The following is a 22,492-nucleotide window of genomic DNA, read 5'->3' on the forward strand; positions in this document are numbered from 1 at the left end:
TTCTCTTTCTTGCTCTTTGGTTTTCTGACAACAAACACAAGCGCATTTCTAAAAGAGAGCCATTTCAGACTTTTGGGGTCAACAATCGACACTCCGAGAAATGGATCTTATTTGCACAAAAGTAAGAAGCCATACAACTCTCCAAGTGATAGCTCCATGCCAATTTAGTGTTCTTTAATCATGGAGTACTCGTTAATCTCTTGGAGGGGGACACCATAAACAACCTCCGCACAGAAGCTACTGGATCGTCCTGTCAATTGTCAAAAGTACTTTGTCAAAACCAAAAGAGTTCTTCAACAAATCCATTATAGTTTTTCTCCCATTTAAGCTTTTTCTCAACCTAAACATTTTTCTTCTTCTTATTATATTCACATCTCGAAACTGCCATACTGTGCAATTAAGCCTTGATTTTATGTAAACCTATATTTAACCAATTTTTCCGCATTTGATCACTACTTGATCAAAAGCCTGCTCACTTTTACTCAATTTACCCTCAACTGTGCAATTCATCACCCAGCAAACAGTGAGATACAAGTACCATGTCCATAGACGGTAGACTCGCCAAATAGAGGTTTAAACAAAATCCTAAATTCGATGCAAATGGATTAAATTTTTCATAATGATGAAAAACCTGATTTGGCCTAATCAAAACTGAATTTGCCTTATATTATGCAATGTCAATTGTGCAACAGAACAAAGGAGATGCCAAATATCTTGATTTTAATATTTTACATATGGATACTCTAAAGGCCATTTAAGACATGAAAAGAAAACTGAATAAATAAATAAATAATTAAAAATACCTCATCAAGCAATCTAGACTGCTCCTGGTTCAGGTTCTCCTCTTGTGGAGCCTCTCCATTAGGAAGACTTTCCTTTTGAGACAGCAATGCTGAGAGCATCACCTTCCAACCAGGTAAGGTTTGGCTCTCACTGTCACCACAGATCCATGGACAGAATGTCCTGTGTTGCCTTATCGGATCAAACTCATCCAATTTGTCGAACAATACATGCTTTCCTAAAGTAGAAACATTATTATTAAGAGATACATGCATTAGTTTTTATTACTTCTTACACTAATATTGTTTTATTCTTTGTTCTTTTGCTTTATTTTTTGACGGAGTCTTGCTCCAAAGGATGGTAGGTGCAAATAATGAAATATACTTGAATGGGGCAGTTAAATCAAAGACAGACCAAACTTCAAAAATTTTCAACCACAAAAATTGGGTTGTCAGCACATTATTTTTCTCTTTTCTCAACTTCTTTTCCTTTCATGCACTTCCCCCCTTCTTCATTCAGGTCAAAATTGGAAGCACACGACAGAGGTTTCAAAGTGCCAGCATTTCACAGAAAGCTTATAAGCCTTATAATACGTGTTTTCCAAAAAAGAAAAAGAAAATACCTACAGAGGGTATTTCCCATTCTCCTTTTGTATCATTTACTTGTTTACCTCATTTATTTATTTCAAGGGCTCACCAGCAAAGCAGAACCATGACATTTGTTATTTATGAAATGAATATCTGGCATTTTTTTCAACAAGTGTTCACAGATAATGTTAATGATTTCTAAGGGATAGAGAGCCCAAACAGTGGTTTCTTCTAATGAAAATCGTAAAAATATTTGTTTACCAACAACTTTGTTATGATTGGCTCTCAGCTGACAAGTTTTCTGATGAGCCATTGGCGTTCGCTTGATCTGTTACTGCTGCATCCCCTACACCTTCACTTGAAGATTCATCCATGCTTCTTTTGCGCTTCAGCCCTCCATAATTTTGCAAAACCGATTTCAGGTGCCGGCTGACGACTGGTAAAGTAACTCTTGGCCGAAAATTTTGCCTGGTCGCTGGGGGACCACCTCCTATACTTGCACTAAAACCTCCTGCAATGCTACTAGTACCACTACTATTTCTAGCATCTCCTTGTTTGCAGGTTGAAGAACTTTCTTCAAAACTGAAAAGCCGCAGAGGCTTCTCCACAGTTATGAAGGGCCAGAGAGCAGCACGGGCGCCACAAAGATTGCACTCAAAGACAAACGATGATGGATCATGGTATTTTGATTCTCCATCATCATTGCTGGTTGATGAATTAAATGTAACTATAGTTGATCCTTGTTCCATCGATTCTGACAAGGTTGTGGTTTCCTTGTGAGAAGTTGGTTTGACTCGATCAATGGCTTAAGGGAGCTGGTGGAGCCCCCACCCACACAAAGCTATCAACTTCAGGGCCTACAAATAAAACAAATTGCAGCAATATTCACCCAATATAATTTTAATAAAAAGAATGCAACAAACAATAACCACAGTAAGAACTATCCTTTGGTCTAGTGGCAAAGGCACGTGGTCTCTATATGAGAGGTCATGAGTTCGAAATCCGGATGGGAAAAATCATTTGTTCTAATAACAATGGTATTATAAAGTTGGGTGGCTTGACCTCCAACCTTTACTCAAAAACAATAACCACAGTAGAATAGTAACATATACCAACCACAGCATCCAATCAATGATATCAGTTTTGGATCTGGGTATTATTTCCACTTATGCATGGGATTACTGCACGGCATAGCAACTTTGGTCAACTACTGGTAGATGACAACACTAGAGATATTTTCTAAACCACTCGAGGCCATTTGAGAAGTGATTAATTCGTACATCACTATATGCAGGTGAGATGATTAAATTATGAAGTCATATTACTTGTACAAAGTCTTTTCTTATGTGGTACAAAATTCCGATGTAAATAAATTATTTAGCGTTTCAGCATAGTGTTAGGTTTTCCTACAAAGGTTGTTACCACAAAAAAACAATAAGAAGAAATAATACAAATTTGTACAAAGATGACATACCTCACAGTAAGCATCTGAATCATCAACTAAACCTTCTAGATCTTTTCTATTCTATGTACCCCTTCAGTAATCTGAATAATTCCCTTTATCATGACTGACGGAGAAGACTGCTCTTTCAAAAATTCCTCAATTCGAGGCTCTTGTTTCTTCATGTAACCTAAGGCAGATGATGAGATCTTGGGAAGGGATGAGAGCTGGAGAAGGTCGGTGATGCAATCCTCGTAGTTGCGAATCAAAACTGAAGGGGGTGTGGGAGGAAAGAGAGCCAAAGACTCTTCACATATGTTGTCTGTCCATGGGCATAGTAGTTTGTGGCCATTATCCAGTTTCAAACTGAAAACAGCAGCCGCTTTATCCACTGCATTGGTAAAATAGCATCAGGATTATCGATACTGAATTGCACTATTAGTTATTTATCTATTTTCAATTGTGGCTAGCTAAGAGCTGTCAGCTGCGTTTAGCAATGGTGGCTTAAGCAACAAGATACTAAAATGCTATTTTCGAATTTTCCAAGTTATATCAATGTTGAAGCCAATAAATACACATGACTACTCTGTACAGATGCCATTAAGGTCTTGATACAGTATGTTGTCGCCAGAGGCAATTTAAGGCTAAATTAGAATACTAATACTAATTGTACAGTTAGAACTTAATTCAGTCCAGGTTGCTCCAATCAGAGTTATATGGAAGTTAAATAGTTAATAGGTCAAATTAGAAAGATGACAGCACTGAAAATTGAAACTTTTAACAGTAAATGGTGACCACAACCATAGTCATACTTGAGGAAATCAAAACTCATGCTACAATTGTTTGCCAATGATTTGTGGCTGGATTGAAACACAACAAAGTTAATTTGGCATTGAGGCTTCAATTCAGGAGTTGGTTAAAGTTTGGCTGTGCCCTTGTCAAAACTAAGCTCAGAAGTATTTACGAAGATCAAATAAATAAAAAAAATGAAAGAAAAGATACCTTGTTGTGATGTCCAGGAAGTAGCAGTGGAGAACATGAGGCGGGCCCCACATGCTTCACATGATATAGTATCTAGCTCCACATTGACCCAACCTCTCCTAGCTAGCACAGTTAACTGGGCTTATTACGGTATTACCTAAAGGAACATAAAAAACAGTGCAACGGTTCAATATTTTCAGTTTCCAAATTTCCCAAATTGGCCTCATAAGTAAAATATCATCCAATTCATGGTTTTCAATTTGAGGTGCTAATCAGTTAAGGCCACTAAAGACATGCATTAAAAATGAACTTCTGGCTTCTGATAAACATATATTTCCTGGAATTAAAGAGAATCCAGACCCAAGGCAACCATGGAATAATTTACAATATATTGAATCCCCCGTAATATAAATTATATTAAATCACACTTCAAAAGAAGAAAAATGTGACACATTATGATCATCAGTTCAATTGTAAAATTTGCTCCAATAAATTGCCCTTTTGGCTTTTGGCACGTGCAAACATAAGATAGCGATTATTAAGCTCCCAATGATATTACAATCAAGAAATTTCTTTATACAGTATACACTCACCTACACCAATTTCTTACAAAAAATACACCCAATTAATTAATTAAGTGATAAACCCTCCGACCTCATTACTCTTTTCAACTAAATGAGCAATAAATGTGGGCTTAATGAACATATTGGTGGCACTTTAGTGTTTAGATTAAGAGCAAATGCACAAAAAGATTTTTATAACCTAAAAACAAAACCTTAGGTTTAGCGAACCAAGTCATGGCTTTGAACGTGGCGAGCCGCCGCATCAGATCACCCCGGTCCCAAGGCCGGCTGTCAGTGGGATCCGAAATCCCTTTTCCATCCCGAATCTCGTGCTAAGCCCTGCTTTTCTCGAAGTCTCCATAGGTACCGGTGAACTGTTTGAATTCAAGGGCAAACTCAAATTTTCAGTTACTACATGGGATCCGGATCCCTTTCGGTAGTGTTGCACATAATGTTCTGTTCGTGATTCATAACTGTATAATTAATTGGGATTCAATTCATTGTTCAATTTGAGTTGGAATTGACTTGACTTAGATCTTATTCGAATTGAATATTGACTTGGTTGACTCATGAGTCAATCCGAGTCATTCCCAACTCGCTCATGAGTAACTCAATTCAGTATAATTTTATAATTTGTAGACTTGTTTAATATTTTTTAGACAATATTATAAATTGTGGATTGTTTTTGTGGATTGATAATTTAATATTTTTTTTTATTATGTATCTGAGTTGTCATGGTAATTTACAAACTGTTTATTTTGAATTGTTATTTTGTATCAAAATCAAAATCAAAATCATTAATTTTAACGAGTTAACTCACAAGTTACAAGTTAACTCGAGTTGCTTACTAGTTGATCAAATCGAGATGACTTGGCTTATGGAGTTCAAAAATTGAGTCCGAGATTTTCCAAACTTGCTCATGACTAGGCTCAATAGCAGCTCTACGGTTAGAGTGGAAAAAACGTGATATGTCGTGCCATGCCGTGACTAATACACTGTGATCTTAGTCTCGTGTCGTGTCGTGACCAAATTAATTTTTCACATGCCGTACCGTGACCAAAATGTGAAGAGATGGTCACGGCACGCGATTGGTCACGCAATGTCAGTCACGTCGTGCTCAAACGTGCCTCGCGTGACCATTTGATCATAATTCTAGTTTATTCAAGATTCATCATTGGATCAATATCTAATGGCCCTAATTACACGTGACTCACATGGTGTGACCATTCGCGTGCCGTCATCATGGGGCATATGTTCGACCAATGACATTTTTGAATAAGAATATTTGGTTTGTGCATGCTTATAGGTAATTAATGCTACAACTTCTGCTTTGGGGCCGGTATCACGTATCTCCTGTTTTCTCATATTACTCCTACCATGGACCTGTCTTTAGAGTAATTAATGCTACAACTGGGCAAGGAGAAGGATGATGATATCAGGTGAGGAATTATTCATCCATTAACTTATTTGTTTCAACTGTCCTAGTACTATGTTCCAATTTCCTTGGTTTCCATTTGTACTCGTAAGATTTTTTTTATGGAAACCTATGCTACTTGCCTACATAATTATATATTTTCAACCTCAATTGGAATTTGCAGCTTACAATCCAAAATATCTTAAAAAGGAAATATAATATGCAATGAAGATCATTAACATATACTCTTTTTCGTTTTTTTTATTTTTATTTTATTTAAGTGGCAGCCAATATGGATTCATATGTTACTGCATTAAATGTGGACATTCACAAAAATTTAGGTGGGACGAACTTGGCCAGATTTCATGCCCTTGTGGAAGTAAAAAGGCATACCTCACAGTTGGACCAGATGGTTTTCTATGCAAAGTACTCCCAGCAGTTTACTATGTTTTCAAATAACACCATGCGTTACTCATATTTGTGACTGACATTTGACCATTTTTTTGAGTAATTTGCACAAGACAATACTGTGCTCTAACTAATTAAAGAGCTTCCTTACCATATCAACTGATTGAATTGCTTCATAAACAAGCTTTTCTTCTATTCAAATCCAACATGTGAATCTAACTTGGCCTGATTAATTATAATTTGATTAAGACTTGTGGGGGCAAGACTTTTTTTCTTTTTTTTCTTTCTTTTTTATAGAACATATCTTTTCTTTACCCTACTAACAGTTGGCCTTAATTAGTTGCAACTATAAACACAAAAAGGTGTTACTTGCTAATGTGAGAAAAATTGTGTATTTGCAAAAGCAGAAAATAAATATATAGTGTAATTTTCTGCAAACTCTAGTTATTATATTACAAATAGTTTTTTATTTTTTTTTATTTTTATTATTCTCGTTGATATCTTATACATGTAGTGGTATATATTAGGTCCCTCATGGACGGGTCCCCTTCACAGCGCAAAAAAAGTAGGTGAAGTGTTGGAGCTAGCAAGGGAGTGGGGATGGGCATACACTAACTGTAAAAATGATGATTTGAATAAACTTCTTAACTTGATGATTGACGAATGCGACCTCCAGTTGCTACCTGGATACATCAAAGTTGATGAGGTCATTTCAGTTTAATCTCATTTCTCCAATTATTTATATCTTATTTTAGGAAAATATAATTCTCTTGATGTCACACATGGACTGCCTGAGCTTGGTATTGTTGGATCAGTACCAGACTGTAATTAATTAATGTATCATGGCGGAATCTCATATATTATCTTCTTTTGTGTTTTTCTTGGGGTATTGTGTGTATTAAGGATGAATGTAGTTAGCTGGATTTTATTAGCATAATTATCAAACCTTGTTATCAAATTACTGGTTAGTATGCTAATGCTGTCGTACCTGGAAGATCGTGTCCAGTCTAGACCTGCTGGAATTGCAATCTTGTTAATTTAATTTGCCACACTTTTTTTTCTTTCAAGTCAAAACAAAAAAAAATTAGTTAGGAATATTCTTTTTGATAAGAATATGTAGATATATACATTTTAATATGCTATGGACAGTAACACCTAATCAAAATTATAGATTGCCAGAAGGGCGAAGGTCAACACTCCTTCGGTTAGCACACTGATCCATGCCTTACTAGTGGCAACATTTTGCCCTCTTTTTTGTGTGCAAATTTTCTCTAAGCATTGTATAGATTCCATCACACTGTATTTGATTACTATTCTCATTCCAAGAATAATGCAACTGTGATTTTTTTAATGCTAATTGTGTCGTTGCGTGTCAGAAATTTTTTCTCATGTCATACTGAAATTAAAGCTAGTTTAATTTACTTCTAGCGTTAGTTTTTTTAATTGAAATTAAATTTGTACACAAAACGATTTATATACAAAATATCATTTATGTTATTTAAAAAAAAAAGATTACATACTCGCATACCATTAATTTCTTAATTGTGCTAATTTTGCGAAATGAAATAAATAGAGATGATGATTGTAAAGGGTTCTATATAGAAAATATTTTTAATATTTTTATATATAATTGACAATCTTCTATATCATTCCAAAAATTTTATTAATATCCAAAAAAATGAAATTTCAGAAACTATCCAGATTTTTCTGTTTTTTCCGAAATCTACCCAAGACGCAATTTTTTTTCGGTTTCAACATTTTTTTTGAATTTTTCAACTTTTTTTTTATTTAAATAGAAATATATATAATTTATTTATTTTTTGTATTGGAATATTATAAATATTTAACAAGCATTTTTATTTTATTCCAATCATAAAGAAATATATTAATTTTTCTTATAGCCGCAATAAATCTGGCATGAAAAATATTGATCCGAGTTATTTGTAACAATTTTTCTAATAAATCAAATTATATAATATTTCATCTATTTTTAAAGAAATATATAAAATTTTTCTAATATTTCAATACAAAATAAAAATAAATTATAAATATTTCTATTTAATTAAAAAAAGTTGAAAAATGCAAAAAAAAAGTTGAAACCGCAAAACCAAAATTGCCTTTTTTGTCTTGAAGCAGCAAAAAAAATTGCGGCTTGGAATTTCAAAACCACAAATTTTTTTTGCGGTAATTCAGTCTAAAACGGCAAAAAAAAATTGCGGTTTGAATCAATTTCGAAATAACGCAAAAGGCTAGATAGTTTCTAAAATTTCATATATATATATATTTGTTTTGATATTAATAAAAATTTCGGATACGATTGATTGGTGCTTCAGTTTCTACTAACAAAACATTGATAATTTTGATTTATGTCTAGGTTATCGGATAAAATTTTGTTCATAAGAATATAATTTGTAGCACCATCATCAATTATAAATTTTTCATATAAAGGAACTTATTGAATTTAAAATGATGTCGCATGTTTTTTTTGGAGATCTTGTTCAGCCAACTGCACAATTGGTGACTGGATAAGTTGCCTCACTCTATCCTTTTTCTTGAACCGGGTTGTTCTGACCTGTTAGACATACTTTTTTCATAAACTTCCCAATAAATGGAGGTATCAATTTCCCCTCCAAATTACCCAAATAGGGAATCTTTTACAATTAGTTGATCTGAACCGTTATTTTTAACTTGGCACGCATCTGAAAGCCTAATAATACTGCCCCCTAGGCTACTCCGAATCTTAAAGTGGCTGGAAATTAATCTGAAACCGTAAAGTGAGGAGAATCTTTTCCAGTACCTAGGAGGATACTTTCGAATTCACTTTCTCCCTAAATGCGCTGCTTTCAATTTTGTCCCGCAGCGCCATTTCTCTTCTCCTCCTCAATTTCTCCTTCTTTCTCCCTTGTGCTTCTCTTCAAATCGATCGCCTCCCCCTCTCCTCTCGTCTCTCATCTTTCCACTGCCTTGCCCCTCTTCGGCCTTAGATGAGGATTCAACACTTGTCGGAAGAGGAGCTAGGGTTTTAGCCGTGAGAGAAACTAGGGTTCTGGTTTCTTACCGCAAACGCCTGGATCTAGTGTCCCTCGCTTCTAGCTTGTGGACCGCCCATGGCGATATGGCCAGTCTCCTCCTGTTGGATTGCGATGACTACATGCGAGAGAGAGAGAAGAGGTTGTGAGAGGATGAGGGTTTTGGAGACTCGCAAGGTTTTGAAAAATCTCGTCCTCTTTGGACCGCCAGGTCAGATTTCGATGTTGGTTTTTTTTTCCTTATTTCCTAATGGATTTGTTTTTAGTTGATAGATGTGGAACGTATGTGATGGGAGTTTTTTCTGGTTTTATGGTATAAATCTGATAGGAACAGATTTTTCTTGGTTTATGGTTTTTGTATGTACTGGTTTTCTGGTATTATGGGTTTTTTCTGAAATTTTCCTGGTATTTTTTGGTATGCTGGTACGTCTTGGTCTCTGCTGATTCTATTTTTTTTTCGGTATAGACCTGATGGAACAGATCAAACTTTTCTGGTATGAACAGATGCTCAGTCTTTGCTTGTTTCTGACAGCTTTTTTTTTTATTTATTTTTTATTTGTGCAGACCATTTCTTACTGGTACTAAGATGGTTTATTGGGTTATTGGGTTATCGGTTTATTGTTTCTTTGTGAGAACCATGAGGTTGAGGTTGCTTCTCTAAACTTTTTCTCCTGCGTTGAACTCTGGCTGACCTTACCCTCGACAAGTAATTTCCGCCATGAAGCACGGTATTGGCAGCTTTGAGGTAGCCTCGGATGAGTGCTGCCCGGCTTGAGCCATTCTTGCTTTGTGTGCTTGATTTAATCTAAGCCACTCGATCAATGATGGATGACTGAGATCGAGTCTCAATTTCTTCAGTATTTTTAACAACAGCAATGATAAGTATGCTGTTCGATTTATAAACAAAGCTTAAGCTGCAGTAGCTTAATTTTATTTGATCTACTCTCATAAAATGCAGTTGAGAGGTAATTTCACTTCATCTTCGTTCCATCTATCTAGGTCAAATCTTTATTTTACTCTTCCATGCTTAAATTGAATTTCAAGGTAGGAGGGGAAAGAAAGCCCTAGGTAATATTCTCATTAGAAAGCGCACTTTCTACCAAAATTAAATTCATCTGTAAGATAGGTATATTTCAGCCATTATGTGTTGTTCAGTCTAATTTAGTCGAGTTGCATTTCTGATCCATGGTGTAGTGAGAGATATACATAGTAAAAAAATACTTTGGATTTCGATTTTTTAGGAACATTTGTTCTTCCAACTTCTGTTTGAAGGCCTATAGTCAGATCTGAAGTATTTTTTATCCAATTAGGTTCATTTATGGTTTTTATCTTATGTCCAAACTGCTCTCCTTTCAGATATTGGAGCACTAAGATGTTACAAGGGCATCGAGACGTCCGGTAAAGAAAACTTCTGCTCCATTTTTTTATATTTTTACTCCATTTGATTTCCTTGTAGCTATTTTAATTTCCTTTGTAATGCCCTAAATTATCCTGGTAGGTATGGGCCCATATCTCTACAAATAGATGTATGCGCAGGAGTGTATAAAAGAGTTATATAACTCAGATTTGCACAATGAATAAGAAAAAGAAATAAAAGAAAAAAAAACCCTAAAAGAGTCTTATCCTTGTTGGTACCTTATTATTCCAGAGGACAACAAAAAAAATAAAATGCTATCTAATTTTGGATTAATATTGATCTTTCAGCCTTAATGCTCGGCTCGTCCGGCTCCTCCGGCTCCTCCGCTTCCTCCGGCTCCTCCGCCTCCTCCGGCTCCTCCGGCTCCTCCGGCTCCTCCGCCTCCTTCAGCTCTGCAAATTAGTTAACGGATGATTTATTATAAAGGATGGACATCTATGAAATGCAACATTGGATGGGCTAGAGGTACGGTCTATAAGTTGATTCAAATTAGGAGAAGAAAATTTATTTTTCAATTAAATAGAAAGTGCTTACTGAGCCTGCGATGGCCTCAGCCATACTGGGAAATGGAGCCTTGGATTGTATGGTACTTGCCGGTACAGTTTACTTTGGATATCATACACTCCCATGTTGGATGGGTTTCTATGAGAGCTTTTTCGGAATGGAGTTGGCTCTGCGAAGTATAAAGAATTTGCCTGCACGCAAGATTGATGTCTCACTGGAACCACTACGGCATTATTGCTTATAGATAAGAAAACTGCGAAATTTCCTATTTGTGAAACCTCTTTCCATTGAAAGGGCCCATCTATCGAACATGCATGGATGAAAATGAGATGTGGCTCATTATTGTACCCGCGTATCTTGTTGAGACGAGTAATTGATAGCAACTGGCCCTCAATAACAGCCAAGAACTTTTCGTTCCAGTGTTGGTTGGACCTTGGCATATTGGCTGAAATAAGGAGAACTGGTTCTGCAAATGTTGAGTCATGACCGAGGCTTAAACAATACAAGTTTCCTTTGGATGTCAACAGGTACAATTTACCTTCATTGAAGACTGCATCCTCAAACTTGTCTGTGGTATCAACTCGGAATTCCTCTAACATGCTCCAGGCGGTATCGGTCTTTTTCAGGTAACCGACCTTTCTTTCTTGAAGTAATGGAATACCAACCAGCAAGAACCCATCCTCATGTTCTGGCGATCGACAGAGCACTACTTTCGTGAAGTGGCATTTCTGTGGGGGTTCTCCGGGTATGGTATATTGTCTCGTAAGGAGAAAATGCTCCTTCGTGATGGGGTTTACCAGTGCATACCCGTCACCTCCAGAACTCACTAACTGAGATGATAAGAGCCAGCCCTCACCGGCACCGAACCATCTGTTTTGGCCCTTGAGGCCTGGTACTTGCCCATGGTAACTACACTCGCCGTAGACATTGTATACTCCAAACTGAGTATTGAGTGAGGTTAGCTCCATGGCTCCAAATAGTGAAGGGGGTACATGGTCGGGAGTGTATTGCATGTTTGCATTTACGGTTTTCAAAACAGATATAACTTCTTTCCATTCTTTATTTACTGCCGCGCAATTTTCTCTACTAAAGACATCGAGGCTCATCATGATTTGTTCAAACTGGTCGAATGTGATTTGCTCCCAGGAGGCCATGATTGAGATCTTTTCTTGGTGGAGGTCTCTTGCTAGCTGGAGCTCTCTTCTTGAGCTTTCTTGAGCTCTCTTTCTGAAGGTTCGGATGGGAGAGGTGGGAACTGTGAAATGAGACGTGTTTTGATTTTTTGTTCTCTGTTTTATAGGTGGTGTTTTTGAGTTTTATTTGTCTGTGATGGTGTTCATATGTTACGCTTTTAAAATCGCAATACAGAGCTTTTAGAACCTACTAATTTAGAAAATGCAATTTGCCTCCACAAACCTATTGCTCTCTACAACAAAACTAGTAATAAAAATGTAGACCAAAGTTTCTCAAAGAAAGAGTCGAGAAGTCTTAATACATGCAATGAGTTCTCATATATATAAAATCCACACATTCAACAAACTTTTATCAATAATAAAAAAAAAAAAAGCAATCAAAAAGGTTTTCATTCAGAAAATTAGAATCAAGTAATGTTTCTCCCCTGGTGAAGAACAATCCCATTTAGGCGCTATCCAACAAGAATTCTTCTGATAAAGTGTCTTGAATGGGTGTGCCTTCAGGGAAATTCATACATGCATAGCGTACGTCATAACAGAAAAAACTCCCAACTTCTGTCGTTTTACCAACAAAATATATCATATCAATCCCATTTAGGCACTATCCAACAAGAATTTTTCTGATAAAAAGTGTCTTGAATGGGTGCGCCTTCAGGAAAATTCATACATGCATAGCGTACGTCATAACAGAAAAAACTCCCAACTTCTGTCGTTTCACCAAAAAAATATATCATATCATGTTCTCCTCTAAATTCTTCTGCAATCTCGACGGAAAGAGGATTGAACGAAACAAAAAAGCACCGGCCACCTAAGCTCCTGGTTTCCTTCCACATGTGTCCAGATTGGTCTAGTTTGTACACACGGACAGATATTACAATGACAGATATTTGAGGATGCTGCTCAGTCCATACCCGAAAGAGATTGTTGTCTGATTCCACGAGATAATTGATCCCATCCAGAGGTTCAGAGACCCCTGCATTTGGATTGTCATGAACAAACCATGATTCTGTAATTGGGTCAAATACACCAAGCTTCCCGTCTCTTGCCATCCGGTAGGCCTTTCCTTGGTAAAATACTGCATTCCCATCTTCCGGACTGAAAATATAATCTTCTATTGGAAAGTATAACTCCTTCCATTTCGAGTCACCTTGACTACAAAAGATGAATCTAATATGGTATGCCTTGAATTCTTCCACCAAAACAATGCATCGGGAAGATGTTGGTAGTGTTGAGAAGCAGTAGCTCCCAATAAGACATTGTTCATTAGATGGGAGTTCAATCACGACCTGAGAGAAAGGGTTGTAGAAGAAAAATGATTTCCAAAATATGTCACACAGTAGTAGCCAGCCATGTTTTATCGAGCAGATAATTAGTCCACGTGGCAATCCGTCGGGCATGAGAACATATCTAATTTTATCAATTGGATCAAGAATCCTCATCTTAAGAGGAGCCACATACGACAACAGGAATGGCCCGTTAGGGACTGAATTGATAGTCGGACCCCATTCAGAAAAAGCAAACTTAGCATTCCGACGGTCTAGAAAAGAAATCTGCTTTACTATGGGTAAAACAATGTCAGGCAATAGATCTGACCATGGCCGTTGTTCATCATCATCATCATCATCATGATCACAATCTCCTCTTCCTCCAGTTGCTGCTTCTTTCTTTCTTTCCGTTTTGTTGCTTCTTTCTTCCATAAGCAGCTTTATCTCATAGATCAAATAATATAAATGATAAATCATGCATATAGAAATTTATATAAATATGTTTTTTAGTGAATTTTGAAATGTCTTTGTATTACATCTTAGAAAAAGTACATGCATGTCACAACTTTCTTGAACGACTTTAATAACAAATATCAGCTTCCAACAAATAAAGACTTTAATAACAAATATCAAAATCTCTCATCCAAAATATAAATTATAGATAATTTTTATTATTTATATAGACCATTTATCCAATTTGGTATAATTTGGAAATTATTTAGTCAACAATAAAATATCAATATAACATCTAATCTTTTGAAGTTTTGAAAAAGTTAGTACACAGTTAATTCATATCACAGAGAGATAATATATGTACAAATTTTAATTTTAATGTTGATTGTTGAATAATTTATTCTCAAACCTTACACCCTAGTATAAAAACAAAGAGATATACAAGACCCAATTAAGCCATGATCATTAATTAATTGTTCTTCTAAAGTTTCACTAAACATTAATCGTAACAAAGAAAACCATTACTGCAGATCGATGCATTAATCGTGTAATGAGATTGGGGTTTCAGAAACAGATAGATGATTGGTCAGATTAACGCACCTGAGTTTTTTCCAACCAAAAGGGGGCACAAAATCTATGAGCAATTGGGAGCTAGCATATTTCAATGGACCATATATATAGTACGAGGGAGCTATTTATTATTATCAATTAACAAAATGTACAAATAAATTATATATGTTCTTTCTATAAATAAATAATTTTCTTCAGAACTTGAAAATGCGCTAAATATATTATAAATTATTTTTTTCGATTTAAATATAGAACTTGACAGTGCTCTAAATATATAGAGGTGTAAATGATCTTTCATTGTATGTCTAAATTTTTAAGGTCTGGACTGTGTGATTTAGAAAAAACCAAAAAAACAAAAAGGGGAAAAAAAAAAAAGAAACATAAATTTAGTTAATTAAATATGATTCGACTTGACCGTGTAACCGTGTAAGAAGAAGAATTCGGATCACCTAAGCCATAAGGTATCAAAATATTTCTGTTTGGATCTGAACCGTCCAATCAGAATATGCACGAAATTAGACCGTCCAGATCCTAACAGAAGTATTCTGGTACCTCAGAGAAAGTGGATTCAAAGAAAAACAATCGCGTCCTTCGCCAAGAGCTCAGATCCAGTGTGGTATCTGCCGTATGTATACCGTATAGAATGAGATCTGCATCATGTGTTTAAACCTGGCACGAATCATAAATCTTTCTTCTATTTATTTAAGCGAATCCCTACAGCCACCGATGAAGTTCAGATCTAGTAAAGTAATCTGCAACATCCGATTTAAACTGACACGAATCTTAAAGCGAATCCCTATAATTAAATAGGTGCGGAAATAGAGAATCGGATGAACCAATTTCAGATCCATGTAGGGGTGCAAACGGGTTGGATATTATCCGACCGTATCCGCATCCGTATCCGAAAATTAGATACGGACATCCGATATCTGAATATCCGTGTGGATACGGATACGGATATAGTTTTGAATTTTAATTATCCGTATCCGAATAATAGATATATACCATATAGTTTACCATAAATTATGAAAATATCCATGTGTATATCTACGGATATCCGCTATCCGATCCGTATCCGTCTAATATCCGATCCGTATCTGTCTAATATCCGATCCGTATCCGTATCCGAAAATTAAAAACGGATACGGATATGGTTTTACCACTATCCGATCCGTTTGCAGCCCTAGATCCATGTCATCGACGGTTCAAGGCTCGGTCTAAAGCGTTTGATTTAAATTTTACGGTTCAGATCATCTTGAAACTGTCCAAATGAATTCTTCGCTTTGACCGAAGAGGTGTCGGATAATAATAACATGAGGCCTAGGCGCCTTTATTCGTTATTTATTTTGGGCTGGAATAGGCCCAGGTTTTATTATAGAAATAACATGAGGCCCAAACCCTATCACTATGCAAGTAAAACTTGCCAGATAATAAAATAAATTAATAAATAACTCGACAAATTCCCTTCATTTCTTAATCCTGAGGCTTAACATATCACCTCTCCAGCAACAGGTACTTCCTAGTACAAATGTTTCGTTGTAAAAATAATAACAAAAAATATTTGAATGTCTTCTTCTCTCTCTCTCTCTTTCTCTTTCTCTTTCTCTTTCTCTTTCTCTTTCTTGCTCTTTGGTTTTCTGACAACAAACACAAGCGCATTTCTAAAAGAGAGCCATTTCAGACTTTTGGGGTCAACAATCGACACTCCGAGAAATGGATCTTATTTGCACAAAAGTAAGAAGCCATACAACTCTCCAAGTGATAGCTCCATGCCAATTTAGTGTTCTTTAATCATGGAGTACTCGTTAATCTCTTGGAGGGGGACACCATAAACAACCTCCGCACAGAAGCTACTGGATCGTCCTGTCAATTGTCAAAAGTACTTTGTCAAAACCAAAAGAGTTCTTCAACAAATCCATTATAGTTTTTCTCCCATTTAAGCTTTTTCTCAACCTAAACATTTTTCTTCTTCTTATTATATTCACATCTCGAAACTGCCATACTGTGCAATTAAGCCTTGATTTTATGTAAACCTATATTTAACCAATTTTTCCGCATTTGATCACTACTTGATCAAAAGCCTGCTCACTTTTACTCAATTTACCCTCAACTGTGCAATTCATCACCCAGCAAACAGTGAGATACAAGTACCATGTCCATAGACGGTAGACTCGCCAAATAGAGGTTTAAACAAAATCCTAAATTCGATGCAAATGGATTAAATTTTTCATAATGATGAAAAACCTGATTTGGCCTAATCAAAACTGAATTTGCCTTATATTATGCAATGTCAATTGTGCAACAGAACAAAGGAGATGCCAAATATCTTGATTTTAATATTTTACATATGGATACTCTAAAGGCCATTTAAGACATGAAAAGAAAACTGAATAAATAAATAAATAATTAAAAATACCTCATCAAGCAATCTAGACTGCTCCTGGTTCAGGTTCTCCTCTTGTGGAGCCTCTCCATTAGGAAGACTTTCCTTTTGAGACAGCAATGCTGAGAGCATCACCTTCCAACCAGGTAAGGTTTGGCTCTCACTGTCACCACAGATCCATGGACAGAATGTCCTGTGTTGCCTTATCGGATCAAACTCATCCAATTTGTCGAACAATACATGCTTTCCTAAAGTAGAAACATTATTATTAAGAGATACATGCATTAGTTTTTATTACTTCTTACACTAATATTGTTTTATTCTTTGTTCTTTTGCTTTATTTTTTGACGGAGTCTTGCTCCAAAGGATGGTAGGTGCAAATAATGAAATATACTTGAATGGGGCAGTTAAATCAAAGACAGACCAAACTTCAAAAATTTTCAACCACAAAAATTGGGTTGTCAGCACATTATTTTTCTCTTTTCTCAACTTCTTTTCCTTTCATGCACTTCCCCCCTTCTTCATTCAGGTCAAAATTGGAAGCACACGACAGAGGTTTCAAAGTGCCAGCATTTCACAGAAAGCTTATAAGCCTTATAATACGTGTTTTCCAAAAAAGAAAAAGAAAATACCTACAGAGGGTATTTCCCATTCTCCTTTTGTATCATTTACTTGTTTACCTCATTTATTTATTTCAAGGGCTCACCAGCAAAGCAGAACCATGACATTTGTTATTTATGAAATGAATATCTGGCATTTTTTTCAACAAGTGTTCACAGATAATGTTAATGATTTCTAAGGGATAGAGAGCCCAAACAGTGGTTTCTTCTAATGAAAATCGTAAAAATATTTGTTTACCAACAACTTTGTTATGATTGGCTCTCAGCTGACAAGTTTTCTGATGAGCCATTGGCGTTCGCTTGATCTGTTACTGCTGCATCCCCTACACCTTCACTTGAAGATTCATCCATGCTTCTTTTGCGCTTCAGCCCTCCATAATTTTGCAAAACCGATTTCAGGTGCCGGCTGACGACTGGTAAAGTAACTCTTGGCCGAAAATTTTGCCTGGTCGCTGGGGGACCACCTCCTATACTTGCACTAAAACCTCCTGCAATGCTACTAGTACCACTACTATTTCTAGCATCTCCTTGTTTGCAGGTTGAAGAACTTTCTTCAAAACTGAAAAGCCGCAGAGGCTTCTCCACAGTTATGAAGGGCCAGAGAGCAGCACGGGCGCCACAAAGATTGCACTCAAAGACAAACGATGATGGATCATGGTATTTTGATTCTCCATCATCATTGCTGGTTGATGAATTAAATGTAACTATAGTTGATCCTTGTTCCATCGATTCTGACAAGGTTGTGGTTTCCTTGTGAGAAGTTGGTTTGACTCGATCAATGGCTTAAGGGAGCTGGTGGAGCCCCCACCCACACAAAGCTATCAACTTCAGGGCCTACAAATAAAACAAATTGCAGCAATATTCACCCAATATAATTTTAATAAAAAGAATGCAACAAACAATAACCACAGTAAGAACTATCCTTTGGTCTAGTGGCAAAGGCACGTGGTCTCTATATGAGAGGTCATGAGTTCGAAATCCGGATGGGAAAAATCATTTGTTCTAATAACAATGGTATTATAAAGTTGGGTGGCTTGACCTCCAACCTTTACTCAAAAACAATAACCACAGTAGAATAGTAACATATACCAACCACAGCATCCAATCAATGATATCAGTTTTGGATCTGGGTATTATTTCCACTTATGCATGGGATTACTGCACGGCATAGCAACTTTGGTCAACTACTGGTAGATGACAACACTAGAGATATTTTCTAAACCACTCGAGGCCATTTGAGAAGTGATTAATTCGTACATCACTATATGCAGGTGAGATGATTAAATTATGAAGTCATATTACTTGTACAAAGTCTTTTCTTATGTGGTACAAAATTCCGATGTAAATAAATTATTTAGCGTTTCAGCATAGTGTTAGGTTTTCCTACAAAGGTTGTTACCACAAAAAAACAATAAGAAGAAATAATACAAATTTGTACAAAGATGACATACCTCACAGTAAGCATCTGAATCATCAACTAAACCTTCTAGATCTTTTCTATTCTATGTACCCCTTCAGTAATCTGAATAATTCCCTTTATCATGACTGACGGAGAAGACTGCTCTTTCAAAAATTCCTCAATTCGAGGCTCTTGTTTCTTCATGTAACCTAAGGCAGATGATGAGATCTTGGGAAGGGATGAGAGCTGGAGAAGGTCGGTGATGCAATCCTCGTAGTTGCGAATCAAAACTGAAGGGGGTGTGGGAGGAAAGAGAGCCAAAGACTCTTCACATATGTTGTCTGTCCATGGGCATAGTAGTTTGTGGCCATTATCCAGTTTCAAACTGAAAACAGCAGCCGCTTTATCCACTGCATTGGTAAAATAGCATCAGGATTATCGATACTGAATTGCACTATTAGTTATTTATCTATTTTCAATTGTGGCTAGCTAAGAGCTGTCAGCTGCGTTTAGCAATGGTGGCTTAAGCAACAAGATACTAAAATGCTATTTTCGAATTTTCCAAGTTATATCAATGTTGAAGCCAATAAATACACATGACTACTCTGTACAGATGCCATTAAGGTCTTGATACAGTATGTTGTCGCCAGAGGCAATTTAAGGCTAAATTAGAATACTAATACTAATTGTACAGTTAGAACTTAATTCAGTCCAGGTTGCTCCAATCAGAGTTATATGGAAGTTAAATAGTTAATAGGTCAAATTAGAAAGATGACAGCACTGAAAATTGAAACTTTTAACAGTAAATGGTGACCACAACCATAGTCATACTTGAGGAAATCAAAACTCATGCTACAATTGTTTGCCAATGATTTGTGGCTGGATTGAAACACAACAAAGTTAATTTGGCATTGAGGCTTCAATTCAGGAGTTGGTTAAAGTTTGGCTGTGCCCTTGTCAAAACTAAGCTCAGAAGTATTTACGAAGATCAAATAAATAAAAAAAATGAAAGAAAAGATACCTTGTTGTGATGTCCAGGAAGTAGCAGTGGAGAACATGAGGCGGGCCCCACATGCTTCACATGATATAGTATCTAGCTCCACATTGACCCAACCTCTCCTAGCTAGCACAGTTAACTGGGCTTATTACGGTATTACCTAAAGGAACATAAAAAACAGTGCAACGGTTCAATATTTTCAGTTTCCAAATTTCCCAAATTGGCCTCATAAGTAAAATATCATCCAATTCATGGTTTTCAATTTGAGGTGCTAATCAGTTAAGGCCACTAAAGACATGCATTAAAAATGAACTTCTGGCTTCTGATAAACATATATTTCCTGGAATTAAAGAGAATCCAGACCCAAGGCAACCATGGAATAATTTACAATATATTGAATCCCCCGTAATATAAATTATATTAAATCACACTTCAAAAGAAGAAAAATGTGACACATTATGATCATCAGTTCAATTGTAAAATTTGCTCCAATAAATTGCCCTTTTGGCTTTTGGCACGTGCAAACATAAGATAGCGATTATTAAGCTCCCAATGATATTACAATCAAGAAATTTCTTTATACAGTATACACTCACCTACACCAATTTCTTACAAAAAATACACCCAATTAATTAATTAAGTGATAAACCCTCCGACCTCATTACTCTTTTCAACTAAATGAGCAATAAATGTGGGCTTAATGAACATATTGGTGGCACTTTAGTGTTTAGATTAAGAGCAAATGCACAAAAAGATTTTTATAACCTAAAAACAAAACCTTAGGTTTAGCGAACCAAGTCATGGCTTTGAACGTGGCGAGCCGCCGCATCAGATCACCCCGGTCCCAAGGCCGGCTGTCAGTGGGATCCGAAATCCCTTTTCCATCCCGAATCTCGTGCTAAGCCCTGCTTTTCTCGAAGTCTCCATAGGTACCGGTGAACTGTTTGAATTCAAGGGCAAACTCAAATTTTCAGTTACTACATGGGATCCGGATCCCTTTCGGTAGTGTTGCACATAATGTTCTGTTCGTGATTCATAACTGTATAATTAATTGGGATTCAATTCATTGTTCAATTTGAGTTGGAATTGACTTGACTTAGATCTTATTCGAATTGAATATTGACTTGGTTGACTCATGAGTCAATCCGAGTCATTCCCAACTCGCTCATGAGTAACTCAATTCAGTATAATTTTATAATTTGTAGACTTGTTTAATATTTTTTAGACAATATTATAAATTGTGGATTGTTTTTGTGGATTGATAATTTAATATTTTTTTTTATTATGTATCTGAGTTGTCATGGTAATTTACAAACTGTTTATTTTGAATTGTTATTTTGTATCAAAATCAAAATCAAAATCATTAATTTTAACGAGTTAACTCACAAGTTACAAGTTAACTCGAGTTGCTTACTAGTTGATCAAATCGAGATGACTTGGCTTATGGAGTTCAAAAATTGAGTCCGAGATTTTCCAAACTTGCTCATGACTAGGCTCAATAGCAGCTCTACGGTTAGAGTGGAAAAAACGTGATATGTCGTGCCATGCCGTGACTAATACACTGTGATCTTAGTCTCGTGTCGTGTCGTGACCAAATTAATTTTTCACATGCCGTACCGTGACCAAAATGTGAAGAGATGGTCACGGCACGCGATTGGTCACGCAATGTCAGTCACGTCGTGCTCAAACGTGCCTCGCGTGACCATTTGATCATAATTCTAGTTTATTCAAGATTCATCATTGGATCAATATCTAATGGCCCTAATTACACGTGACTCACATGGTGTGACCATTCGCGTGCCGTCATCATGGGGCATATGTTCGACCAATGACATTTTTGAATAAGAATATTTGGTTTGTGCATGCTTATAGGTAATTAATGCTACAACTTCTGCTTTGGGGCCGGTATCACGTATCTCCTGTTTTCTCATATTACTCCTACCATGGACCTGTCTTTAGAGTAATTAATGCTACAACTGGGCAAGGAGAAGGATGATGATATCAGGTGAGGAATTATTCATCCATTAACTTATTTGTTTCAACTGTCCTAGTACTATGTTCCAATTTCCTTGGTTTCCATTTGTACTCGTAAGATTTTTTTTATGGAAACCTATGCTACTTGCCTACATAATTATATATTTTCAACCTCAATTGGAATTTGCAGCTTACAATCCAAAATATCTTAAAAAGGAAATATAATATGCAATGAAGATCATTAACATATACTCTTTTTCGTTTTTTTTATTTTTATTTTATTTAAGTGGCAGCCAATATGGATTCATATGTTACTGCATTAAATGTGGACATTCACAAAAATTTAGGTGGGACGAACTTGGCCAGATTTCATGCCCTTGTGGAAGTAAAAAGGCATACCTCACAGTTGGACCAGATGGTTTTCTATGCAAAGTACTCCCAGCAGTTTACTATGTTTTCAAATAACACCATGCGTTACTCATATTTGTGACTGACATTTGACCATTTTTTTGAG

At 36.2% G+C, this 22,492-nt stretch overlaps 2 protein-coding genes and 1 pseudogene across 3 annotated transcripts; all 3 read right to left on the minus strand.

Annotated features, from left to right (window-relative positions):
• Positions 1 to 5,717, minus strand: LOC144559333 (uncharacterized; annotated as a pseudogene). The gene is made up of 6 exons (XR_013513120.1): positions 5,567 to 5,717; positions 3,811 to 3,930; positions 2,842 to 3,199; positions 1,662 to 2,224; positions 804 to 1,062; positions 1 to 250 (listed from the first exon to the last, which is right to left on the minus strand). The product of XR_013513120.1 is annotated as an uncharacterized LOC144559333 (transcript).
• Positions 5,718 to 12,901: 7,184 nt separating this feature from the next.
• LOC144559334 (F-box/kelch-repeat protein At1g57790-like) lies at positions 12,902 to 14,014 on the minus strand. Its single transcript, XM_078308347.1, has one exon. It carries the CDS (start codon positions 14,012 to 14,014, stop codon positions 12,902 to 12,904), a length of 1,113 nt encoding a protein of 370 aa, XP_078164473.1.
• A 2,158-nt stretch (positions 14,015 to 16,172) lies between these two features.
• On the minus strand, positions 16,173 to 21,935 carry LOC144559335 (uncharacterized). Its single transcript, XM_078308348.1, has 6 exons — positions 21,785 to 21,935; positions 20,029 to 20,148; positions 19,097 to 19,417; positions 17,880 to 18,390; positions 17,022 to 17,280; positions 16,173 to 16,468 (listed from the first exon to the last, which is right to left on the minus strand). Exons 1-6 carry the CDS (start codon positions 21,933 to 21,935, stop codon positions 16,397 to 16,399), a joined length of 1,434 nt encoding a protein of 477 aa, XP_078164474.1. The 3' UTR covers positions 16,173 to 16,396.
• Between the last annotated feature and the right edge of the window lie 557 nt (positions 21,936 to 22,492).

This window comes from Carex rostrata, chromosome 9, assembly GCF_964058835.1.
Source record: "Carex rostrata chromosome 9, lpCarRost1.2, whole genome shotgun sequence".
Taxonomy (NCBI): Eukaryota; Viridiplantae; Streptophyta; class Magnoliopsida; order Poales; family Cyperaceae; genus Carex; species Carex rostrata.